General features: G+C 39.8%; 1 protein-coding gene across 3 annotated transcripts in view; it reads right to left on the reverse strand.

Annotated features, from left to right (window-relative positions):
* Window positions 1-25,335, reverse strand: part of Nalcn (sodium leak channel, non-selective) — a 301,887-nt gene that overhangs the window by 36,242 nt on the left and 240,310 nt on the right. For all 3 annotated transcript variants that reach the window (XM_006978781.3, XM_042285329.2, XM_015997513.3), the window contains 9 exons: window positions 15,189-15,290; window positions 14,703-14,772; window positions 13,234-13,325; window positions 13,024-13,146; window positions 8,481-8,537; window positions 7,000-7,120; window positions 6,774-6,905; window positions 5,348-5,515; window positions 3,658-3,762 (listed from right to left, as the gene is read on the reverse strand). In XM_006978781.3, coding sequence (XP_006978843.1) covers window positions 3,658-3,762; window positions 5,348-5,515; window positions 6,774-6,905; window positions 7,000-7,120; window positions 8,481-8,537; window positions 13,024-13,146; window positions 13,234-13,325; window positions 14,703-14,772; window positions 15,189-15,290 — 970 coding nt within the window. The remainder of the gene's footprint in view (window positions 1-3,657; window positions 3,763-5,347; window positions 5,516-6,773; window positions 6,906-6,999; window positions 7,121-8,480; window positions 8,538-13,023; window positions 13,147-13,233; window positions 13,326-14,702; window positions 14,773-15,188; window positions 15,291-25,335) is intronic.

Genomic DNA, 25,335 nt, shown 5'->3' on the forward strand with positions numbered 1-25,335 from the left:
CCAACTTCAAAAGTCCCCATAGTCTGTAACAGCCTCAAAGTTGTTTAAAAGTTCAATTAAGTCTGTTCTGAGACTCATGCAATCTCTTAACTGTAATCCCCTGTAAAATCAAAATGAAAAAGCACATGATATACTTACAACATACAATAACACAGGATATACATTGCTGTTCCAAAAGGGAGGAAAGAGAGCATAGTGAGGAAATACTGGACCAAAGCAAGACCTAAAACCAGCTGGCCAAACTCCAAACTCTGCATCTCCATGTGTGATGCCAAAGTGCTCTTCAGATCCCCAACTCCTTTCAGCGCTGTTGACTGCAACACCCCCCTCTCTCTCTCTCTCTCTCTCTCTCTCTCTCTCTCTTGGGCTGGTTCCACTCCCCATTAGCAGCTCTCCTCAGCAGGTATCCCATGGCTCTGGCATCTCTAACATTTTGGAATCTCCAAGACAATCCAGGCTTCACCTTTACAGCTTCACACAGTGGCCTCTCTAGGCCTCCATACAGGGACACCCTTGACACATGCCTGGCCTCAGCAGCTTTCCTTACTCACAGAGGGAAATACCACAATCCCTTTCTTCTCTCCTTGACTCTAAAGCCAGAACCATGTGGCTAAAGCTCCCAAGTTCTACTGCTTGCTGGGTTTGGAACATGGCTCCTTCATTCAATTACATCTTCACCAGCTTTCTGTTCTTGATGGTTTACTTTACTGCCTAAGCTTGGTTGTCCTGAAACTTGATCTGTAGACCAGGCTGGCTTCAAACTCAGAGCTCCACCTGCCTATGCCTCCTAAGTGCTGGGATTAAAGGCGTGTACCACAATACCTGACTCTAAGCTTTTCTTTAGTTCCTTTTCATAAATTGAAAGCTTATCTTTCCTGAGGTCACCACTCCCTTTATTCCATTTAACATCAGTGATTGTCTTTAATCTGTTTAATCTCCTTGAACACTGAACTTAGCACCATTCCACTTCCTGGTACTACTTTCTCCTCATATTGTACACTTTGTAACTTTCCTTTCTTAGCTTGCTCCTTTTCATTGTAGATCTGCATAAGCATGGCCACTAATAACCACATAACACAGTCCACACTAGGCTGTTTTAAAATCTCCTCTGTAAAAGCAATTAATCCCAAACTCTTTAATTTAGCCTCAGGCATATTTTTTGGACAAAGGCAGAGAGCAGCTACATTCTTCACCAAAATATCAGAACAATAGTCTCTAGGCCACACACTAACATTCTTCTTCTCTGGAACCTCTTGAGCCAGACCCCCATAGTTCAAATCACTCAGCACCACTGTCTTCCATGTTCCTACTAGGATGACCCATTAAGCCCCACTTAAAGCATTCAACTGCTTTCCTAATGCAAAGTCTCAAAGTCCACATTCCTCCAAACAAAAGCATAGTCAGGCCTATCACAGCAATATCTCACTCCTGGTACCAACTTCTTTCTTAGTCAGGGTTTCTATTGCTGTGAAGAGATACCATAGCCATGGCAACTCTTATAAAGGAAAACATTTAGTTAGGGCTGGCTTCAGTTCAGAGGTCAAGCCCATTGTCATAACAGGAAGCATGGTGGCATGCAGACAGAAATAATGCTGAAGAGGTAGCTGAGAGTTCTACTTCTGTATCATCAGGCAACAGGAAGAGAGTGAGACACACTAGGCATGGCTTGAGCTTCTGAGACTTCAAAGCCTGCCCCCTAGTGCCACACTTCCTCCAACAAGGCCACACCTCCTCACCATGCCACTCTCCGTGACCAGGCATTCAAACATATAAGTCTATATGGGACATTCCTATTCAAACCACCACAGCCATTTACTCTAGAATCAGTTAACATGTAAGGAGAGAACACTTTTCATGATGTCAGTTCCTTCTGGATGTTGCTGCCCTGTACAATGGCTGTATCATGAAGCTTTCCTTTAGAGTCTCCCACAGACCTCATTGCTTCCATCAAGAGGACAAAAGCATCTCTGCTATGTTTGCTCATCTAAAGAGTGCTTTCTATCCCCCCACAAGTCAGAGGTTTTGGTTTGAGCTGGTTATGAGTACATAATAGAACACCATGGTGCTCTGAGGCCATCATTAATACAGCAAGTCACCCAGGATTCCTACAAGGCTTCAACTTGAAATGTTGTTATTATCTTTCTGGATTTTGTTCAGTGTGAGGCTAAAATAACTCTTGATCCTTACATAAGCCCATGGATGAATGCATGAGCTCTTTATTAATTCCTTCATTTGCTGATATGGTACATCATGACATTTGTACCAATACCATGTACCAATACCATATTCCTTGTGGTGTTTTCTCAGGGTAATGGAAGTTCTAGAATGTCTCTCTCCCTCTGGAATGTCTGAAATTCTCTTATATTAGTGTATTTTATAATATTTTGCCTGGACAAGATTCCTGTTATGCTTGATAATAACTACAGAACTTAGAGATTTTATCATATTGAATCCATATTGGTCCATTTGCTAAAATGTATATGCCAAATTTAGTCTTACTAGGTCTTTGGGAGACACATATATTAATGGAATGAAAACATCATTTTACTTGGATGAGAGAGAAAATAATTTTGTTAGTTTGTACGCCATTCACATTTGACTTGCTTTATTCATATACTTGTAATATTAAATAAATCTCAAGAAAATGGACATGGGAAGGCAGAGCAGAGATGAGCTAACATTAACCAAACTATGTACCTTTATTTTCTATTAGAGCACACAAGACTACATTTCCTAGCTTTCTTTCATGCATGGTAAGGCTGTGCTGTTTCTGTGAGAATATAGGTTGTAATGATATGGGCCCAAAGCCCTTTATGACAGAGCTGGTATCCTGCTCTTATCTACCACCTGGGAAGACTTAATGAAGGGTAAATTCACTAGGCAGAAGGAACTCAAATACTCCTTTGATATTTGAAGAACTGAGTAGCTTTTCCAAAATACAATACATACATGACATTATATAATGTTACCAGGATAGGAGGCTATTACAGTTAATTTTCACTTATTGGCACTGACTGAAGAAAGATAAAACAATGTTGCTGTGAGGTTATGAATGATCAGATCTTTGTTGGGAACCTTGTAGGCTGTCATAATGGGGATACCTCTGGGCAGTTACAAGTGAAAATATATACATTGATTTTCTTATGGATAGGATGCTCAGAATGGAAAAGAAATAAAAGGGGTGTGGGTGTGTCTCTTTCTCTCCCTCTTTCTTTTCCTTTCTCTCTGTGTCTCTATCTCTTTCTCTGCCTCTCTGCCTGTCTGTCTGTCTGTCTCTATCTCTCTCTCTTTCTGTCTCTCTGTATCTTGGGTGGGGTAAGTGTTATTTGCTAGTGAGTTTCACATGACCAGAGAGAAAGATCAAGTTAAAGAAAAGTTTCAGAGGCTCTTAACTGTAAATCCTGGGTGGGCACACTCATTGTCAGAAGTGAAATGGTGGTTAGTTCTGGGACAGAAAGGAGGAGGAATCTCTGAGATGTGTTTAGAATCTCACAGATCTACTGGGAAAAGACGTACTATATGCTTACAGCAAAAAAGGAACTTGTGCGAATAGAATTCGTAGAGTTTGTGAGGCCTGGTGACCACTGGTACACACATATTACAAGGAATGGCAAAACTACCTTGATTATAATTTCAAGACAGTTGAGAAGGTCTTACCCTTCTGATAATGTTGGGATCATTGCACTTGGCTAGCTTTCCAGCAAAGAGTTGAACCCCAAAGCTTGCAAAAACAAGCATCAGTGTCAACAACAGAATGGAGACCTGAAAGAAATTAATGAAAAAGTAAATCTCTTGGTGAAAGTTAAGTATTAGGTTTAAATAGTGATTTTTTTTTTAAAAAAGACTTTTTTAAAAATAACATATTATGTATAATTCATGTTTGTTTGCTTTTTAGTGATATCTTCTGATTTCTCCACCATGGGTCATTCATTCATCTTCTTGAAATGAGAAAAGGAAAAAAAATTAACATCAGGTTTTAAATTTTTAAAATAAAATCATACGACTTCCATGCTAGAGAATGAAACAAGGCATTTTATATGATTTTTGAAATCAATACTTTTTATTTAAAAGAACAAGAGAAAATGTTAAAATAATTCTGTTTTTATCCATTTTCCCCAAATGGAGTCACTTCTCTAGCTGAGCATAAATTAGAGGGGTAGTGGCCTTTCTTTCTTTAAGCAAGGGCACTTGTGGGGAGCACACTGTGTACCATGACTCTCTATTAGCTATCTTGGGCTCCCTCTGCTGGCTGCTGCTTTTGTCTCAGCAGAAAAAAAAGAGGTAAAAGTTAATTCTGTGGCAACCTCAGAACTGTACTGGATGGATAATCTAAACAGATGTCTTAAGTAATCTAAAGTTGTACAAAGGCCTTCTCAGGAGAAAGACACAGTGAGATTCCCTTCAAAACCCTATTAGTGGTCCAAAGACTCATGTATGTGAACTGCCTGGTGTGGTGACAGTGTCTTTTCCTTCTCATGAATCCATGTGTTACAGCTTTGTACAAAAGAAACTTAGTCTTTTAAACAAACACATCTTTAAAAACATGAGCAACTATGAACCTCTGGTGACATCACAACATACTTGTCAGATGTTTTCTTCTCAACTCAAACTGCAGCTGAGCTAACACTACTGTTTCTAGAAAGCAAGCATCTGTCCATCATTCCCCTTTCCTTACACACAAGCAGGACTCATCCATAATAAAAGAATTTTGTGATATTCTTCTGGAAGATGAAGACTGTTCTGAAACAGACTGTGAGCAATGAACCTTTTACTTCTTGTTTTATCTCCAGCCCTGCTCTTAGAAGACACTAATATGATGCGTGCCCATCTGAAGATCACGTTTCCCCTTGAATCGTATTTGTATGTGTTATATGATGTTTATTGAGGATGCTCAAAGTAAGGTATATCTATATGATGCATTTTAAAATCTTGTTAGCAGTTATAAAGGGACAAATTCTGTTTTCCATGCTCAATGGGACACACAGAACCCAAATACATCAATTCTCAATCACATTTATGAAGTAGACGGGATTGTATTTTGTTATCATTAATGTTTAGAGAAAGGAAATCCCAGAGTAGAAATTGGGGTCAAATGTGGAATGAAATAGTGGATCCTGGCTCTCTGGTTTGCCATACATTGTGCCTACAGGTGTTCTTAGAATAAAATAAGTCAGATCATTAGTGGGTGAAGTTTCTAAGTTTCCTTGTCTCCTTTCTAATCCTCTGGCAATGAACAAAACTATGTAGACTTGCTCTTGCTTTCCAAGTCTCCCTTTATCCCCAGTGACATGACAGGACTAGATTGTCGTGAAGAAAAAGCAGAGGAGCAGGTGGGAGTTCCACATACCAAAAAAATTTCCTTGAAGCCACTGAAAAGTTCTCGAACAACTTTTCTCATTTGGGGCACCAATTTGAATATTCGCAGAGGTCTTAGGCACCGAAGAACCATCAGAAGTTGGGCTCCTGATTCAGCAGGCACATTTTGAGGCATCCAACAAAGAAATATCAGACTCACCTAGATGGAAAGATAATCTCTGGAATTTATGCTGTCTCTTCTGCTGTGCACATTTCCTTCCATTCATGGAGCAGAGACTCCATGAGTTATATGTGGGACAGACACTTACTGTGGGATGGTCTGTATGTCAAATGCTCTGATTGATCAATAAATAAAACACTGATTTGCCAGTGGCCAGGCAGGAAGTATAGGCGGGACTAAGAGAGAGGAGAAAGGAAGGAACAGGAAGACAGAGGGAGATACTGCCAGCCACTGCCATGACAAGAAGCATGTGAAGATGCTGGTAAGCCACGAGCCACATGGCAAGGTATAGATTTATGAAAATGGATTAATTTAAGCTATAAGAACAGTTAGCAAGAAGCCTGCCACAGTCATACAGTTTGTATGCAATATAAGTCTGTGTTTACTTGGTTGGATCTGAGCGGCTGTGGGACTGGCGGGTGACAGAGATTTGTCCTGACTGTGGGCAAGGCAGGAAAACTGTAGCTATAGACACTCATAGGTGCACACACCATCTGCCAACATTAAACAGTGAGTTTATCCTATGCTTGCAGAGGGCTCTGGAGAAAGGCTTCTGGTGTATGGGGTAGTGGGTCCTCCCCACATTCCACCTTGTGTTTTATCTTACTGCTCTTTGATCTTTGTCCCACTCATATTCCGCGATGGGACTCCTTTCATCAAGGACACTGCTACTTTATTGGTGATTGACAATATGTAACCTGCCACTCAAAGAAATTCTCCTTTTTCATATTGAATTTATGAACTTTCCAAGTCCATTTCTATAATTCCCCAATTAAATTGAACAGAACACTTGAATGGCTACCAATGATAGCCAGAATTTGATAACAAGAGGTTCAATAATTACTAACATGATTTATTTGACACAAATATTTTTGTATTATAAGAGCTGTAAGAATTATGGGATGTAAATTGGTTTGATGCTTTAGATTTTTACTAATGTAGCATCCACACACAAAACTGCAATTGTTATATTTAACTATACTTGTAGATATTATAATACCTCTTATATAGATTATTTGTTTAGATTTGATGTTCATATCCTTTATTTACATATAGTAGGTCATTGTAATTTATTAAATAATTAAGTTATGACAACTAGACCTCAGACATCCCACTCTTTTATCAGGGGATGCAGAAAACTATATTTACATATTTAGGAAAGAATAAAAACTTACAAGATAGATAAATATGTCCATGATGCCACCAGTTTTATATTTAGGAAAGAATAAAAACTTACAAGATAGATAAATATGTCCATGACACCACCAAAGTCCCTGATGACAGCAGTTGGAGTGAAAAACAAGCCATCTGCCATAATCTTCAGATTAAGCTCAATGCTCATGAATATCACAAACACATACTCAGCAATCTGAAATGGGCAATGACACTTTGGTTGTGACAAAACAGCAAAAACAGGGTAGTATTTTTTTACTGAGCTGGAAGCTAAGATTTCTCCACAGTACCTGTAAAGTGGGTGCATGCATGACTCTCCGGAAGGGGGATTCAAACATCATGGAAATGCAAGAACAGATGGTTACGGTGATCATGACCCAGTCCAGGTAAGTGACCAGTCCCAGCAAATCACTGCCAAAGAACAAACATAATTGAGAAATAGAAATGCTCCATCCATGTCTGCAAGGCAGAGACCATGGGTGTGGTGACTGTGGTGGTACTGTGTTCCCCAAAATATTGTGTATGCTAATAAACTTATCTGGGGTCAGAGAACAGAAAAGCCACTAGATACTTAGGATAGGCAGTGGTAGCACATGCCTTTAATCCTAGCATTCCAGAGGCAGAAATTCATGTGTTCAAGGATACAGCCAAGCATGGTGACTCATGCCTTTAATCCCAGAAAGTGAGCCTTTAATCCCAGGGAGTGGTGGTAGAAAGCAGAAAGGTATATAAGGCATGAGGACCAGAAACTAGAAGCTTTTAGCTGGTTAAGTTTTTAGGTTTTGAGCAGCACAGTTCAGCTGAGAGCCATTTGGATATGAGGAAACAGAAGCTTCCAGTCTGAGGAAACAAGACCAGCTGAGAAGTTGGCCAGGTGAAGTTAGCAGTGGCTTGTTCTGTCTCTCTGATCTTCCAGTGTTCACCCCAATACCTGGCCTTAGGTTTGATGTTATTAATAAGACCTCTAAGATTCCTGCTACAGGTGACTCTAGCACGACTGGTGTTTCTGAAAAGTTTTCAATGGTATATTTCATCTATATATTGTTTGTATGTGATGTGTGTTTGTGTTACATGCTTATGTGTTCATGTGTGTGTGAAGTATGTGCACACATGCCTGCATATGTAAAGGTCTGAGGTAGATAGTGGGTTCTTTTCCATCTTGTCTTTAACCTGGTGCTATGGAATAATGCTTTTGTATACTGGCTTAATAAAATGCTGATTGGCCAGTAGCCAGGCAGAAAGTATAGGTGGGATAAGCAGACAAGGAGAATTCTGGGATGAGGAAGGCTGAGTCAGGAGATGCCAGCCTGCTGTCCAGGGAGCAGCATGTAACGGCACACAGGTAAAGTCATGGAACATGTGGTGACATATAGATGAACAGAAATGTGCTGAGTTTAAGCGTAAGAACTAGTCAGTAGTAAGCCTGAGCTAATGGCCATGCAGTTATAATTAACATAAGCCTTTGTGTGTTTACTGGTGGGGGAAACGTGAGTGGGAGAGATTTGTCCTGGCCGCTAGCAGGCTGGGACACAGGAAATCTTCAGACGATAGCCTGGGTTTCTCACTGAACCTTTATCTGCCCTCCAAGTCTGTGGTTATAAGCACGCGGGGCCATATCTTGTTTTTTCATAAGGGTGCCTGGGATTTAAACTCAGGCCCTCATGTTTGCATTACCCACTGAGCAAACTCCCCAACCTAAAATTTTATATGAAGCAGAAAAGAGCACATGTGAAATCAAATGCACAGGGAAGAGAGAATTTATCATGCTTACTAAAGTTGGTGGTACTTTGTGTTTTTCACAGCTCCCGTGACAGGGTCTGTTTTCGATCTGTAAGAGAGAACAGCACATAAAATTCTTCAACACAACAAGCATGTTAGTAATCATAAGCTTCTCTCCATCTGAACTTCTTTTTATAACTTCTATAAAATGACCATTATGAAATATACTGACTGTTCATCTCTGTGGAAGGCAGAGAACACTGGATAAAAGAAAAATAAAAAAAGAATTCAAATTCCTGATTTTAGATTTGAGACTCCATTCAAAGATTTCTGGCATGACTTATTACAAAGTTACTCTGAGTTTGTTAAATGCAAATGGACTGCACAATGTTAATGTAATTCTTGCCTGATTGTGTTTGTATTAGTTATTGCACTTATTGTATATGGTTTTACTATGTTAGCTAAATCTTTTGCTTTTTATTTAGACAAATAGGGAGAAATGTGTGATATTTTGATTATGTTCTGACAAATAAAGCTTTCTTGGAGTCAGAGGACAAAGCTAGCCACTAGCTGACCACAGAGGTTTGGAGGACTGTAGAGAGGGGAACAGGAAGTGGTAAGGCAGGGCTGAGTGAGAATCTCAGGCCTTCTGGACAGAGGAATGGAAGAAGTAGGAAACAACTGTTGGCTGCTCCCTGTTCTCTCATCTTTTAGGTTCTTACCCCAATATTTGGCTCCCAATTTTTTATTGATAAAGTTAATTAGATAATGCTTCATCTGGCACCCAATGTGTGTGTGTGGGGGTAGATTATTGAATCTACTTTTAAGCCAAAAAAAGCAACTACTAGTCTTAAATATTTTACAGGTATGGATTTTGGTATATTGATACAAATTTAAAATTAATTTCGTTATACTGTATGTATATTTCTACTCTCGTTTAAGGCATTATGTTTATGCATATCATTTAAAAATGTAATGTATAATTTAGAAATACAGATTAATAGTCATTTATAATAGTCAAACTTATAGTCATGTTAGGTATGTTTTCAAGGTCATACAGATATATTTAAATAGATGGTCTTTAAACACTTCAAAGACCTATAGAATATGGCATTTAATATGTTTAATAACCTAAGACTTTTCATGACAGTGAGATATGTCTGCTCCTAGCACCACCAATCTACTTCAGAGAAGTTGATGGGCATTGAAAAGACTCCATATGGAGTTTGCCTTCTTTCTGGCATAAGCCAGCCATTAGGGCAAGAAAATGCCCTTGCTTCAGCTGCTGACAGTACTCTATCCAAACTGGATGAGCAGGATAAAAAATAGATGATTGCTGAACTTTTCTAAGACAAGGTAGGACAGTCCTTCAAAATTCCCTGCTTCACAGAAAAATCTGTCAGATATTCTAGACCTGTAGGCCAAAGATGGATGCCCCAACATTGCAGCAGAACTTTGGGTGAATACTTAAGACAGCCTGATGTCCCTGTCATTAGGTAACATTTTATCCGTTTGGGGTCTTTAATAGAGTTGAAGACTAAATAGTTATAATTATAGTTTTTCTTAGTTATAATAAAAAGTAAATTTGGACTCACAAAGATAGGATAGATAATGAAATATTTTCTCTGATTTTGCCAAATACAAATGGATATTGTAACTGTGATTCTTACTTGATAACTGATTTTGTTATATATAATCTTATTATGTTAAAGTTAAAACCTTCCTTTTTAATTAGACAAAAAGGGGGAAATTCTGTGGAAACCCCTTTTGTACACTGTAAAGACTTGATACTATGATTGGCCAAAAGCTGAATAGGATGAAGTTAGGTGGGAAAACCAAACCGAGAATTATGGGATAAAGAAGGGTGGAGTCAGAGGAGGTGCCAGTGAGATGGAGAAAGAGTTGGACATACAAAATGGGATAGAGGTAAAAGCCATGATTCTTGGGGCAGTACCTGGATTAATAGAAATGGGTTAAGTTGTAAGAGATAGTTAGTAATAAACCTGAGCTTTTGGCTGATCATTTACAATTCATATTCAGCTTCTGAGACAGTTATTTGGGACCTGGCAGTCGGGACAGGAAATGTCTGATTACAGTTAAACCTTGGCTTTTGTTTAAAGACACTAATTTGAGATGCATGTGTTACTAGTTTGAGGATTTTTTAATAATTATTTAGCTAGACACTTCATCAATTAAAGAGAGTTCTTCACTCCCCTCTTCACTGTTGTCCTGTGGGAGAATTAATATGGTGTTTCACTGGAGGTGGATTCCTAAGGCTTAGTTTTAGGGATCCTGTGAGCGGTTGTCAGTGAGGCCCCAGTAATCTCTTTATGTGTGTTTCCAATTACAACAAAATCTTCATCAGGCCATTCAGTTTTGTTGCTGACAAAAGGAGAATTACACCATACTAAATGAAGTGGAGAATTAGTAATTAGATGTTAACATGTAGGCAGCCAACAGGGTAATTCAATATGAAAACTTCACTTGAGCACTGATTAACTTCCACTGTCTTTCTTCACTTGGCCAAATCTCAGGGAAGCTTTAAAATTATTATTCCCTGCTTTAAATAGTGAAGACTTTCCTAGAACAGCAGCGGGACAATTGAATGATGATCACGAGGGAGTCACACATTAGCTGGTATCCTTGAGTAAAACCCTCAGCCTCCTCAGACCTAAGTGTCTTCCTTGGTTGGTGGGGAGGTCTATTAGTTACTTCCTTATTGCTGTGAAAAAAATGACTGACCAAAGCAACTTAAGACATGAAGGGTTCTTTCTGGCTCACAGTTCAAAGGTATAGTCTATCACAGAGGGAAGGTCATGGTAGCAAGAGCTTGGGGTAGCTGGTCACATTGTACGTGCAAGAAGCAGAGAATGAGGAATGCAAATGCTCTCTTTACTTTCCCCTTTTAATTCTGATGTGGACTTCAGACCACAGAATGATGCCAACTCACAGTTAGAGTGGATCTCTACATTAATTTACCAAACTAGAAACCATCTCATAGACATGCCCAAGGTTTGTTTCCATGTGACTCTGAATCCCAGCTGACCACCAATATTAATCATTGCAGGAGAGCATATACAGTGATGCAGTCTCCTGTGATGCTGGGACAGTTCATGCTGGTTTCACAGAGATGCTTTAATTATACACAGAGGTGGTGTAAGCAAGGGGGATTATTTTGTTATGTGGTTATGAAGTACTGGAGGTCCAAATTAAAGATGTCAGTAGTGTTATGTCCTTCTGAGTCCTGTGGCATACAGATCCACTCCAGGCCTCCCTCCTTGCAGTGCCGAGTGTATTTCAGGTTACATATCTTGACGTGGGCTTTCTCTTTGCAGGTTTGTGTCCAAACTCCCTCTTCTTAGAAGGAAGTGAAATGCTGGATTAGTACCATCTTGAGGACCTTGTTTTAATTTAGCTATGTCTTTAAAGTTCCTGTTCCCAAACAATGCCACATTATGAGACACTGGAGGTTAAGACTTCAACATATAGATTTTTTTTTTGGTAGAAACAGTTGAACATTCAACAAGTAATATATTATATGATATAAATTGTTAACAAAGAATATCCTAGTACTTGAATGAGGGCACAAGCAAAGACTAGAAAGTTTTACACTCCCCCCAGGACTCTCGTGTGTGTGTGTGTGTGTGTGTGTGTGTGTGTGTGTGTGTGTGTGTGTGTGTGGTGCGGTTCAGGGCATGCACTTGTATTTATGCAGATGAAAGCCACAGATCAACTTCAAGTGCCATCTACTTTGTAGTTTGATACAGAACCTTTAGCTGGGACCTGAGGCTCACTGAACAAGACTGCTAGCCAGTGAGCCCCAGGGAGCTACATAGCCAATCTCCACCTCTAGTGCTGGTGTTACAAGGGCTGGTGCCTTCATCCTTAGCTTTACATGATGCTGGGTATCAAATGTAGGTTTTCAGGCTCAGACTACAAGTACTTTATATACTGAGCTAGCTTCCCAGTCCTGTGTCAGGACTTAATATCTGTGATATGTACTTAAAGTAACACTAGACAAAAATTCCTTTCGTTGATTAGTTGACTATAATAGCTGGCTTAGGTCTCCCTAGAGCTACACAACCAGAGGTTCTTACTCATTTCTTCCACACTGGTGAGGTTGAGACATTGGCTAGTGGGTCTTCTCATAACAGCTGGTAATACAAACACTAGATAACATTCTCTTTCCACTTAGTTCTAGAATAAAGGTTTTCATCAGAAAGCTTAAGTCTGACAGAGACCTTGGACAATATCCTTCATCATGTCATTGGTTTTCCTTCTGTTTAATCCTTTCAAGGGAAAATTGAGACTTAACAACACTGACATACACAACTGTCAAAAATGTGCTAAAACACAGGGCTGTTAAACGCCTTATCAATGGGAGCCTCCTACAAATGCTACCTGCTTGAAACCTTCCTTTTCTACCTGGTCAGGCACTCAGCAAAGAGGAGCAAGATGATTAATTAGCCCACAGTTTATTTTGTGACCCCATTAGGCCTACACAGTCCTTTTTTTCTTCCTGTGACAAACTCCCTGCTGTTCCCAGGACTCAGGCCAAATACCGGGTCCAAGTGTGGTAAGTGGCCCGTACTTACGCATTGAAGCGTGCTCGGACCACCACGCGGCAGAAGTTTCTGAATCTGTGCTCCCGCCCCACAATGAAGAGTGGCTTGTCGAAGTATGGGTGGTTTTCTCGAAGTTCCTCTTCTTGCACTTTCCTTCAAGGAAACATTTATGGGATGAGAAATAGACCCAGAGAAAAATCCACTCCCAAATGAGAGCCTTGGGACATAGCCACATGGTACCTTTTCATCTCTGCTTGCTCCTTCTTCTCCTGGATCATCTTTATTTCACTGTCTTCTCTTTGTGCATTTCTGTACCGCACTGTATTTGAGTGCTACAAATAAAAGGTATATGTACAGTGGAGGACTTTTGAAGGCCTAAAAGACTATTTTCTAAATTAAAATCAACACTCCTGTTTATATATGCACACTATATGCAGACTATAACATATATGATAGCTATACTGATTTATACACACACATATGTATAATTATCATGCCATATGCATATTGTTTAATGGCCATGAGCATCTTGACAACTGAATTTTCCCTCTAAAATACAAAATGCTTAGCATATTCATATTGAAATTTCATGGTGTGCTAGGCCTTATCATACTGCTGAAGTTATAACAAAAGATTAAAAAATTAAATCAGAATAAATAAGTTAGGGGATGTGTAGTGTTATATTTAGAAAAAAAGTGGGACTGAGACTGTAACTGGAAATCTTTATTAGCATGCAGAAAGCCCTGGGTTCCATCCCCAGAAGTGTATAAGTTCGGTATGGTCGTAACACTGTGTCAGAGGATCAGAAATTCAAGGTAATCCTTGGTGACATAGTGAGTTTTAGATCAACCTGGGCTACAGGAGTCCCTTTGTGGAATGTGTGCCAACACACATTTCCAAAACCATGATTTTACTGAACTCTTAAATAGACTGTACATTTCTACTGAACCACTTAAACAAAAGAACTAGGAATCAATAAATATTGCTCATTATTAGCTCTTGGTATTAATGGTCTCAATTCCCACAACAAAAAGACATGGAATAACAGACAAGAGTATATAAATACAACCCACAGGACCCATTCAGTGTTAAGTATATGTATATGTTTTAGGGATGACCACTTAGCACTGGATAAGTAGTTAGGGCATAATCCCTGGAGAAGATAGACTCTCCCTCTTTCAGCAGCCATTAATTGCATGTAGTTTCTTCATCTATGGGTGAGGCCTTATGAGATTTCCCCCACCCACAATGGCATGTCGACTGGTATTGTGTTCAGCTCTTGTTAATGCTACCTCATTGGTGAGATTCCACTGGTGCGGTTTCACTGTCCTAGAAGACACAGTCTCACAGGAGACGTCTCACAATCTTTCTGCTTTTCCTTCTGCACTCTTCCCTGCACCTTAGCTGCAGGAGCTGAGCTGTAGATGTATCAGGTGGGCCCAGGAACTCATAGCCAGGTGCTCTCTGCATTTTGTGTTATTCTTTTTAACTGAGGCATGTGCTCTGCATAGGATGTCTGTATTTTTTCAGGTTATGGTTTATTTTTAGTACTTGGCCATGTAATTTGCTTTCTGAATTTCCTGATTCCCTCTGATAGGAAAATATTTAAAGATGATAAGAAAACTCAGGCATGACAACTGTCTAAGCAATCATTTAAATACACATTCATAATCAAGTTTCCAAAATCCAAGCCATAGATTAGAACTCACGTCTTGAGTTAAAGTTTCAAGAGATTTGCCCCTGCTGATCCTCTGGCTGTTGGATCCGTGTCTTAGTGACCTAGAACAACCATAGTCATGTCAAAACATCTCAAGAACAACTTTTGACTTGTAGTCAATAATCATGAGTAAAGATTAATTTTCCTGATATATCAGAAATGGCTCATTTCTTTGAAAAGCATAAGCTTGTGGTCTACCCACCAGTCTTTGATCCCATCTAACAAATTTTCAGATTTTTGTTCTTTCTGATCTTAAAAGTGAGACTTTGGCTATCACCAAGGAAAGAATCTTTGAAGTAAAGATTTTTAAATCTTTGAATCAGTTAGGGAATTTCTTTATTGTTACCACCAGCAGCTAGAACCAGGTCGTCACCACGCCTGCCTGACAACCAGAGTAGAGGGCTGGGCTTTGTACTGAGACACACTTGTAAAGTTCTTTCCTGAATGTCTCTGGAGTTCATCTTCCTGGAGTATTTACCTGCGCTCCTGGCGGATGTGATGCTGCACACTAAGGATTGACCTCTCCTTTGCTGGCTGCCCCTCGAATGATCCACTCAGCATGCGCTGTCGAGTGCAAGCTCTTGCAAAAGAAAGAAACCCTAGATAAATGCATGGTTTGGCTACTCAGGATGAATAATACATCACTGCTTGTGGCTCTTATTAATTTTAAGGAAACACCAATGATAAGGCAAAATACAGCCAATCACAAACATAGAGGAAAATGACCTTTAGGCTTTGAATCTGAAACACAAAGCTGAAGTTCCACAGCCAAAAGAAGCAAAAAGATAAACAGAAAGCAGCCCCTCCTCCTTGTCCTCGTCTTTCAAATTCCCAGTACAAAACCAGAGCAAGCTTCCTATAAGGGTCACATCAGCATCAGGGCCAGTCATGATATTGATTTCAAGCTTAAACATGGAGGTCTCTTCGAGCCCTCAGGGAAGGTTTATATTTTTTTTTCCAAGCTGGACCCCTGGAATGATGACATACATCTTTTTTTCTTTCATTTTTCTTTATTAAGAAATTTTCTACTCACTCCACATACTATCCACATACTATCCCTCTTCCCTCCTCCAACCCACAGCCCTCTTTCCCAAGCCACCCCACATCCCCACATCCCTCAAATCAAAGTCCCCTATGGGAAGTCAGCAGAGCCCAGTAAACTGACCCTAGGCAGGTCCAAGACCCTTTCCACTGCACCAAGGCTGTGCAAGGTGTCACACCACAGGCACCGGGCTCCAGAAGCCTGCCCATAGACCAGGGACAGATCCCGATCCTCCTGCCTGGGTGCCCCCCAAACAGTTTGAGCCAGACAACCATCTTCCGTATCCAGAGGGCCTAGTCTAGTTCCATGGGAATCTCCACGGGCTTTCACTAGTGTGGCCGGTCATCTCTGCGTGTCCTCCCATCATGATCTCGATGGATGACATACATCTTAAAAAGATGTTTGAATCCGCTTAGTGCTGCCTATATGTACAATGGGTGTAGGATCATCTACTGGAGCATGTGCAATTTTTTTTGGGGGGGGGGTTCATCTCTGAACAAAGTTTACTGCCCTTCTCCCAGCAGCCCTCAATTGCCAATAGCATCTCAGGTAGGGTGGGACTTCATGAAGCCCTTTCCCATCTATGCTGGGATTATGGTTGATTTGCTATTATATATGTCTTACACATGTATTACCCAGCTGCTGTGAGTTCATGTGTACAATGGCCTTGTTATATCCTGAAAATACTGTTTTTGCACATGACATATACTATTTCTGGCTCTTACATTCTGCCCCCCCCCCTTTTACAATGCTTCCTGAGCCTTTGGGGGAATTTCATTGGGCTGGCAAGATGGCTGAGTGATTAAAGCAATTGCTGTGTAAACTGGAGGATGGGAATTCAGACACCCACATAAATGCCAGCCAGGTGGGCATGGCAGCTCAACTCTCATTCCAGGTCTCAGAAAATAGAGACATGGAGTCTCCTACATGCAGGTGCACACATATACACATGCATCTGTACTTACTTATTCACCCATACCTCAAAATGCACATACACACAACCACATACATATAATAAAAGTGCTTTTGACACAGAGAAAGATAATCATAGTATATATTCTTGAAAAAAGTGTTACAAATCCAATGAATATAAATGCATTACCAGAGAAAACATCCAAAGATTCCTGCTGTTACTTTAGTAAGGAGCAGGGACCACTTTGGGGATACACCGACATTTTACCACATAGGAGGATCTGTTTACTGGTAGAGGGAAATTGTACTCATTTCTAGGACTACAATGATACTACACAAAAAGATGTGTTTCTAGGTTCAGCTCAGCTAACAAAAGCCAAGCAAAGTCTCCAGTGTCTAGGATGGGTTTTTAGAAAATGGACTGAAAAACATAAAGTCATTTTGAGAATGCCTATTTGGAGTGTTATTGTCCTTTAGATGTCTAGACCCCCATCAATCTGTGTAAACCACTAGGATTTAACTTTCAGCCACTGTCGTAACTTTTACTCTTTTATTATAATACTCATCCCCTAAGTCATTGAGACCTATGGGTCTTAAATATAAAACACATCCAATCTAATTAGAACATGTATGTTTGAATGTGAGGGCCCTTCCTATAGTGGAAACAGAAGAAAGCAATAGTCTCAGGCTTAATATTGTAAATATTACGGGGTTATATGTTCAATAATCCAGGCTGAAAATGGTTGACATACTTGCTAGGATGTGTGTTACTACTGTGCCTATTGACTCCAGGCCCTGGTGGCCTCTGTAAAGCATTCTGTGCCCTCCCTGACTGAACAGAGCAGCCAAGTCTCCATGGGTCCCTGGTGCCCTTTCATTATGGCTCCCTTTTCTCTCTTTCCCCAACAATATGGCCAAAAGAGTGAGGAGAAAGTTAGACTCCTACTTCCTTTTTGTCTTTTGACTAATGTTTTTCTCTTTGGATCTAAGAAATTCAGAAAATTATACAAGAGGAGGCTGAAGTTTCATCACACATGGAAATTATGGTCTCTGGATGATTCATACACTGAGCATGGGTGTTGGTTTTCAGTTCCATATTGTAGTCAGAAAACCTTTGCTCAAATGGGTTAGAGTAGCCAAACATTTGCTTTAATTTTCTTTCCATAATTTTTTTCTCATATTCACAGCAATATTTATTAAGTAATAATTAAATGCCCAGTAACTATGAGTTTTTTATTAACAAGCAGCTTAACTTATAACACAGGAAGTCAAGAGATCATTTGGAGCCCAGCACAGGCCTGGTTGGCTTCTGGCTCTTCAGTGTTAAGTCTCCACCTGAAACTTCCTGTTCCCTGAGTAGAGCTCTTGCTCACCTTCTTCCTGACTCCAAGGCTCCCACATAATCTGAGCACAATGAAACCAAGCTCATAGACCCCACCTCCCTGTGTTGAGAGGTCACCTTCAGCACTTCATTGTCTGTGTATTGTTGTCCCTAATTCTCTTTCTGGTTGCTCTCCCTGACTGTGCCTTCTCTACACCTGTGTAAAATTAAAATTAATGCCTCTCCAGCATCACTCTTGTTTAGTCTATTGTTGATTAAATGCTCTGACATCACATTCCTTTCATTGGGCAAGCCTATAACATTTGAAATAAAAAACAATAGGTAAAAGACAGTCTTTCTAAGCTGAAAGTCAAGAGCTAATATTCTTTTAGCAAACTGTAAAATACGCATTTCAGTCAAGACACTAGTTGGGGGAGATTACAGGAAGTGTGTTTGAAGGTTTCTGAAGAAATATTCTTCCACCCAAGTATAATGGCAGGATTCTATTAAAACTAAAAAGTGAAACTCTCTTCAAGGCATGCTCTTCTGTGGCTTTTAAAGTCTATTTATCTTTCAACATTGTCTCATAGGAAACAGGTAGGGATATAGATGAAACAATTTTTTGTACATACAATAATTCATCTAAAAGAATGTAGAAACTTCTAATTCCACTTTACAATAAGAATACAAGCCAAATTAATAAATGAAGGAAGACCCTCAGATAGGAGATGAGTCTGGAGCAGGAGATGGAGTAGGAACACAGGGTTGGAAAGAAAACATGAGGAACAACACTTTGGCTCTGGGACCACTTGACTAAAGAAACAGGCTGAAAACATGCCATGTTAGCATGTTTCTTTATACATCAAACAGATTCAGGCTTAAACTGTGCCACATTTGTTGGCCATGTAAAGGGTCTTGCTATTTTGGAGAGCAGTAATAATGGGGGGAAACATGTTTTTGTCAATTGGGTGTGGAAAAATGAAGGATGTTGTCCTTCTCTCCTTCTATCTTTTTGTTTAGTTTTAGTTCCTGGCCCATGGTGAGTAATACCCCCAGTCAGGGTGGATCTTCCCACTTTTGTTAATGCTCTCTAAAATTCTAAAATTTTTCCTTACAGATACAACCAAAAGGTTGCTTTCTAAGTGATTCTAAGTCTCATCGAGTTGACAATAAATCAAGATAAACCATCACCTAACGGCTCTGGAAGAATCTCAATTTATCTAGCACCTTGTGAGGATGTGTAATCATGCTAATGACCCTGGAAGAGAATGCTCCATCAGTCCAAGTACATGCAGGGTTGTCAGAGGCATAAGGCTAGGGAATCAGCTATGTGCTATGCCCAGATTTTTCACCAAAAATGTAAGACATAAAATATAGTGTCCAAATCTCCAAGTTTGGAATTATCTGTTATGCGGTGAACTGGTATCTGACAGTTATTCCCACTGCTGTAAACCCTTCAGCTTACTGTTGTTCTTCAGAGAAAGATTAACTCAGAACCTCAGTGTGACTTCCAAAGTCTTGTTGGCCTTCTCCTAATCTTACCATTTCTGATCTCTTCTTTTACCAGAAGGAAATTCCATTCTTTCATGCCATTCTCTTTGGTCATTCAGCTTTACACATAGACTAGATTCTCAAAGCTCCAAGAGAACATGGTTGTATTTAAAGCTGTTGAGTACTGTTTTTCAGTTCTTGAACAAAGAAAGTGCTCCATAAATACTTGATGAATGAACCTTGAAATGCTTCAAAGATCAAATATTTTAACTTGTTTGACCCATCCACACTTGTGATGAATGAAAGTCACAAGTAAAATAGAATGCCGTTATAGGCACTTTTGATGGAGTTATAATATTAACTTTATTTCAAGTTGGAATACTGCATCACTTAAGATGAATAGGCTACAATACTGTATCACTTAAGATGAATAGGCTGCATACCTAGAGTAGATAAGACATGGATATAGTAATAAGAAAAAGAACACCTCAGATGTTGCTTTTCATAAGTAGAAAATTTGTTTTTATCTATGTTGTCTATGCAAATTGGTGGAGGAGCATAAAAGCGGATATGGAGTTGAGATTCTAACAGCTCTCAGTTCATTTCATTCTCTCAAGCTAAGAGTAGGTCCATCACTGGAAACTGGATCCCCATGTATCTCATCTTACAGGACTCTGTTGACAAGCGAAGGACTCAGGCATGCAGGACATTTACCCCCAACCTGACAAATGAATGTGCATGTATTTCTAGGTGAGGGATAGATATCCTTAAAGGGCAAGCTGTAATATGCCAGTATAAATTTTCACTAGTCTTTGTGTGTGTGTTGGCTTCATTGAAGGATACAAGGAGAACACTCTTGTGGAGAAAATATCCATTGGCAAGATGCTCAGAGGAAAAAAACAGAGCTGATCATACCGAGAAAGCACTTTGGTCTTCAGGCATGGTCTCTCCTTTGAGGAAACACTAGTCAGAGTGGAGATGTCAAGGTCTCTGTATCTTCCCTGCATCTTGTTCTAATGGAAAGTCTGAGAAGGCTGTGTAAGTTTCTGTGCAAACTGGTGGAACATTGTGCAAACAAGGGCTTTCTTAGGAAGTCTATCTAGTGGCTTACTATTAAAACAACAACAAAAAGCCCAAGTCTCCCTGGCTGGCTTCTGGAAGTGAGAGGCACAAGGCACTGGCTAGTGAAAAATAATGAAGTCTTTTGTCTTGTGTGAGTGAGGAGACCCTCCATTATGCAGGCATATGTAATCTCTTTATTCTTGTTCCCTGGAGGAGAATTACAGAGAGGCATTTTCCTTTTCCCAGTTGGGGTTAATGTTATGCCCTCTCTACCTTTGAAAGTAAAACAAGATGAGGACCCCTGATGATGACTCAAATGTGGGAATATTCCTCAGCAAACACACATTCCCAGTTGCAAAAATATTACCCCTGGTTTCTTGCCAAGCCTTTGAAAAAAACATATGAAAGATTGATTCTTTTCCCCCACCTCCCTGCATTGCCTTTGTGGTGTGGAATTTCAATTGCTCCTTATATGACAGCCACATATATAATCTTTTCTAGGAGCTAGGAGCAGAGAATTGTGTCTTAAGAAATTGTCTCTATTTTTCTTGACATTCTTCCATCAAAAATATTTTTAAATTGGCCCAAAGATGATGGGTATAAGAGCGATCTTTGGAGTTTTATTAGCCTTTAAACACCACTGGTTGTTTATAGACACAGTAGCAGGGGGTCCTCTGTTCCTTTCTTTGTTTTCATGTCTTCTTTCTTAATGTTCCAGAACAAGGGTGTGGGAAAAGCCCGCACATTCTGTAATGAAAGAGAGGCCTAGGAGTCTTCAATTTTTTTTTTTTACTCATTATAGAAAAGTTAGATTACATGAGACCATCTGTAGTAAATATAATTACCACCCAAAGGAATTTCAATGTGACTTTGCAGAGCATTGAAGTTGAAGGGTTTTACTAAAATTCTGGGCTCCACAAGGTAATATGCTTTAAAGTATTATCAGATGTTGGTTAATGTGATGTAACCACATCGCCAGACAATGGGAAAACAGTCCTCTAGTGGCAATTATGTAAAATCACAAGTGGATAAGAGCCAAGAGAAGAGAAAATGGGTATTTCCTAGTATTGGCTCCTACCTGACAGCATTGGGGTGACAGTGTGATCATCTAAGGTGGGGGCAACAGTAATGGGCAAGCCCCTGGTGATGGGCTCTTGCTGAGATGAGGAGAAGTTGCCTTTTTATTGGAGAGAGTACCCCACTATTTAATTCAGCCCCATCCTGGGTAGAAGGATATCATTTTTAAACAGCAGTCACAGGTTAGGTTTTCCCATTTCTGCATTATTTACAAAAATGTTCTTACAGATAGATAAAAGTAAATGCATGGACAACTAATGTCTCATTGTAGATTGAAAAGAAACCTTCAGTGTCTTTATCTTACAAATGTGTCACAAACAAACAAAAAATCAACTCATGGGAAATCCATGTGTTTGGTGGACCTATTGAAATTCAACAAATAAAATATATAACCTCCAAACTATTTATTGGAGTTCAAATTTTGTAACCCAGCTACTACCTTAGAAACATATATATTACAAGGTAATGATGTAACTTTATTTGTGTGTGTGTGTGTGTGTGTGTGTGTATGTGTGTGTGTGTGTGTGTGTGGTGAATGTGGGTGCATATGTATGTGTGCTGCATACATGTAAGTGTGCTGGTGACTTCCTCTATCACTGTTTGCTTTATTGCCTTGAGATAAGGTCTTTCACTAAACAGTAGATGCTCACTTGGGCTATACTATTTGACCAGTGAGCTCTTGGGATATGCCTGTCTCTATATCTCCAATACTTGGATTATGAGCATGCACAGCCATGACTGGATAGTTATATGGGTGCTGAGGATTTGAACTTATGTCTTCATGTTTGCAAGCAAGCATTATTATTTTTTTTCGAGACAGGGTTTCTCTGTGTAGCTTTGGTGCCTGTCCTGGATCTCTCTCTGTAGACCAGGCTGGTCTTGAACTCACAGAGATCCACCTGGCTCTGCCTCCCAAGTGCTGGGATTGAAAGTGTGCACCACCACCACCTGGCTACAAGCCAGCATTCTTACTCACTGAGCCAACCGCCTGAACTTTTTATAATTTAATGCAAATAAAAACATGAAAATGTTATATAACCTAGTAGATTCTTGATATACAAAACCCCACAGATAGTCTGTTTCTTCTACATGCACCTCAGTCATGTTGCCACAGTCCCAAATTCCACCTGCTTCTCTGCTTTACGCCCCAGTGCCTCCTTTGTATCATGCATGACCCTTATGGTTTGGGGCTAATAGTAAATATGATAAGCACAGTGATACTGCGATCACCAGCCTGATAACCAGCTGAGACATCTATGAAGTGACTGATGGGCAGGTGGCATTTACAGCATGGAGATACCAGACAAAAAGAACAGTCATGCCCCAGGCAGGATGGTGCAGGGCAGCAAGAAAGCTCATCATGTTACTCAGAACGGCAGAGGAGTAAAAAGAAGTTGTAATTTAAAAATTGCTTATTTCTAGAGTTTTCCACTTTATTTTTGACTGATAATCCAAATGAAAGCCATGTGACTGTGGAAGGGAAAAACTATATTTACATTTTATTACTTTGAAACATTTGCTATTTTTGTTTTATACAAATATACATACATACATACTTCACATTTTATCCTTTTATTTTATAGTTTCTGAATAAACTTAATTAGTATCTATGCCCTCAGTTTCTTTATCCATAAATAGTGTCTTAGGATCAGTTTGCAAGACTAGTGTCATGAAATGCTAAGGCAAAGCCAGAAGTAGGCAGTCTTAATAGGACCCTATTTATGTCTTTAATTCCCAATACTGTTTTCTTAAAAAATTGGCTTATTCTTGCCAAATGTTGGTTATAAAATAATTATTACTGTCTCAGGAGACTGAACAAAACTGAGTGCCTTAGGATTTCTGTCCCTTTCCTCTCATTTCCAGGGGCTTTAAGGGTTCTTCTCTCTCTCCCTCAGCCAGAGCTCACTGCCAAGGAGTGATTGAAGCTACAGAGGGTGAGGGTGGGTGGCTGGGGTGGGTGGGATGCAGACACACACCCAGTTCTCTCTGTAGTGCTGTACACACTGCCTGTAGACATGTCCAGAATGTGCTGAGAGCTGTAGAAAGAAAAGCATGACCTCACCCAGTACCGAATGGGAGGGCTAACCAACAAGACGGTGCTTTGAGAAGCAGAAATTGCTGAATGGAGGAAAAAGTAAAAAGACTACAATACCTGACATGTAGGAGATACCACAAAAGTTCTTGATGGATGGGTGACTAAGGGGCACTCTCAGGAAAAATAATCTATCTCAGAGGGCTGGAGAGGTGGCTCAGTTGTTAGGAAAACTGGCTGCTCTTGCATAGGGCCCTGAGTTCAATAAACAGCATCCACATGGCAGCTCACAACTTGTTCCAAGGGATCCCAAACTCTCTTCTGGCCTCCACAGGCACCACACACACACAATGCACAAACTTATATGCAGGAAAAAAAATGCACATATACATAAAATAAAATAATTAAAAATGTAAATGATGCCCATAAATTGATATCCAGGAACATAGGCAGTACTCCATATTATCTTTTGCACACTTCATCTTAGTTCTAATTAAAGAAACTAGAGTATTATTTAGACTTTCAATAATAATTATTATAAGTGCATAGTGCTATTTATCAAATATCAGGATACAGATATTCAAGCTGATCATTTGCCAAGGTTATAAAGATACTGTTTGGCTAATGAGACATTCATGGAAAAAATCACAAAACAGACCTTTTTGGAATACTGTACAATGTTTAATTGCTTTTTCTCTGTCGTATTTCTCTATTCATTGATGCTTATGAGAATAAGATTGCATTTTTGCTTGATTTTGGGGTTTTGAATTAGAGCAAGCCTCTGCAGAGGTACCAGTGCTTTGAAAACATGTATCCATTATTTTTTCTCTGATGCTGAGGAAAGGTCACCGGAATTTGGAAGAAAGTGATCTTCAATGGAGCTGAATAGCAGCATCCAAGTCAGAACAGCTGTGGAGTCAGGTGTGAGCAGCAACCTTGGATTCTATGATTGAGGTGAAGGGTTGCTCCTTCCCTCTCCCAACCCTCTCTATATATTTAGGGAACAGTGTGGGTGCTATTTGGTTACCTGACTTGGAGCTGCACAGACATGACACACCTTCTTCACATCAAAACAGCCAGAAATACATTTCTACTACCCAAAGTGTTAATTAAATTTGTAAAAATATCCAGTAAAAGGACATGAGTTAAAGATGATTTGGGGTGAAAATAGGTGACTTCACTGAAGAGTGGCATCCTTGGCCTCTAGGGGTCTTAGATGTTTTCTCTAGTGGGTGGAATTTCCTTTTAGTAGCAATAGGTATGGCAGACTGGTCTGTTGTTCGGTAGAAGGTGGTTATCTTGAAATGTAAGTCTAATGAGAACTGTGGCCACAGTAGCCCATTTGATTACCAGGGCTCCAAATCCAGACCCTCCAACAAGAAGACTTAACATGTCTATGAAAGGGAGGCTGCTACACTTAGTCAGACTCTTCATTCCTAGCTCTAGTTCTTTCCTTCAACTCATTTATCTGTTATAGACTGCAGAATCAGCCTCTCTGGTCATGAGATCACAACACAACATACCCTCTGGGACACATTAATAGCAGTCCTATAAGGGAGATTTACAGCTCTAAGTGCCTACACTTAACATTTAGAAAGAGCACAAACAAATGACTTAATAATGCCACTCAAAATTTTAGAAAAACAAGAGCAAGCCAAATCCAAATCCCATAGATGGCAAGAAATAAT

The sequence above is a fragment of the Peromyscus maniculatus genome, chromosome 9 (assembly GCF_049852395.1).
Source record: "Peromyscus maniculatus bairdii isolate BWxNUB_F1_BW_parent chromosome 9, HU_Pman_BW_mat_3.1, whole genome shotgun sequence".
Lineage (NCBI taxonomy): Eukaryota > Metazoa > Chordata > Mammalia > Rodentia > Cricetidae > Peromyscus > Peromyscus maniculatus.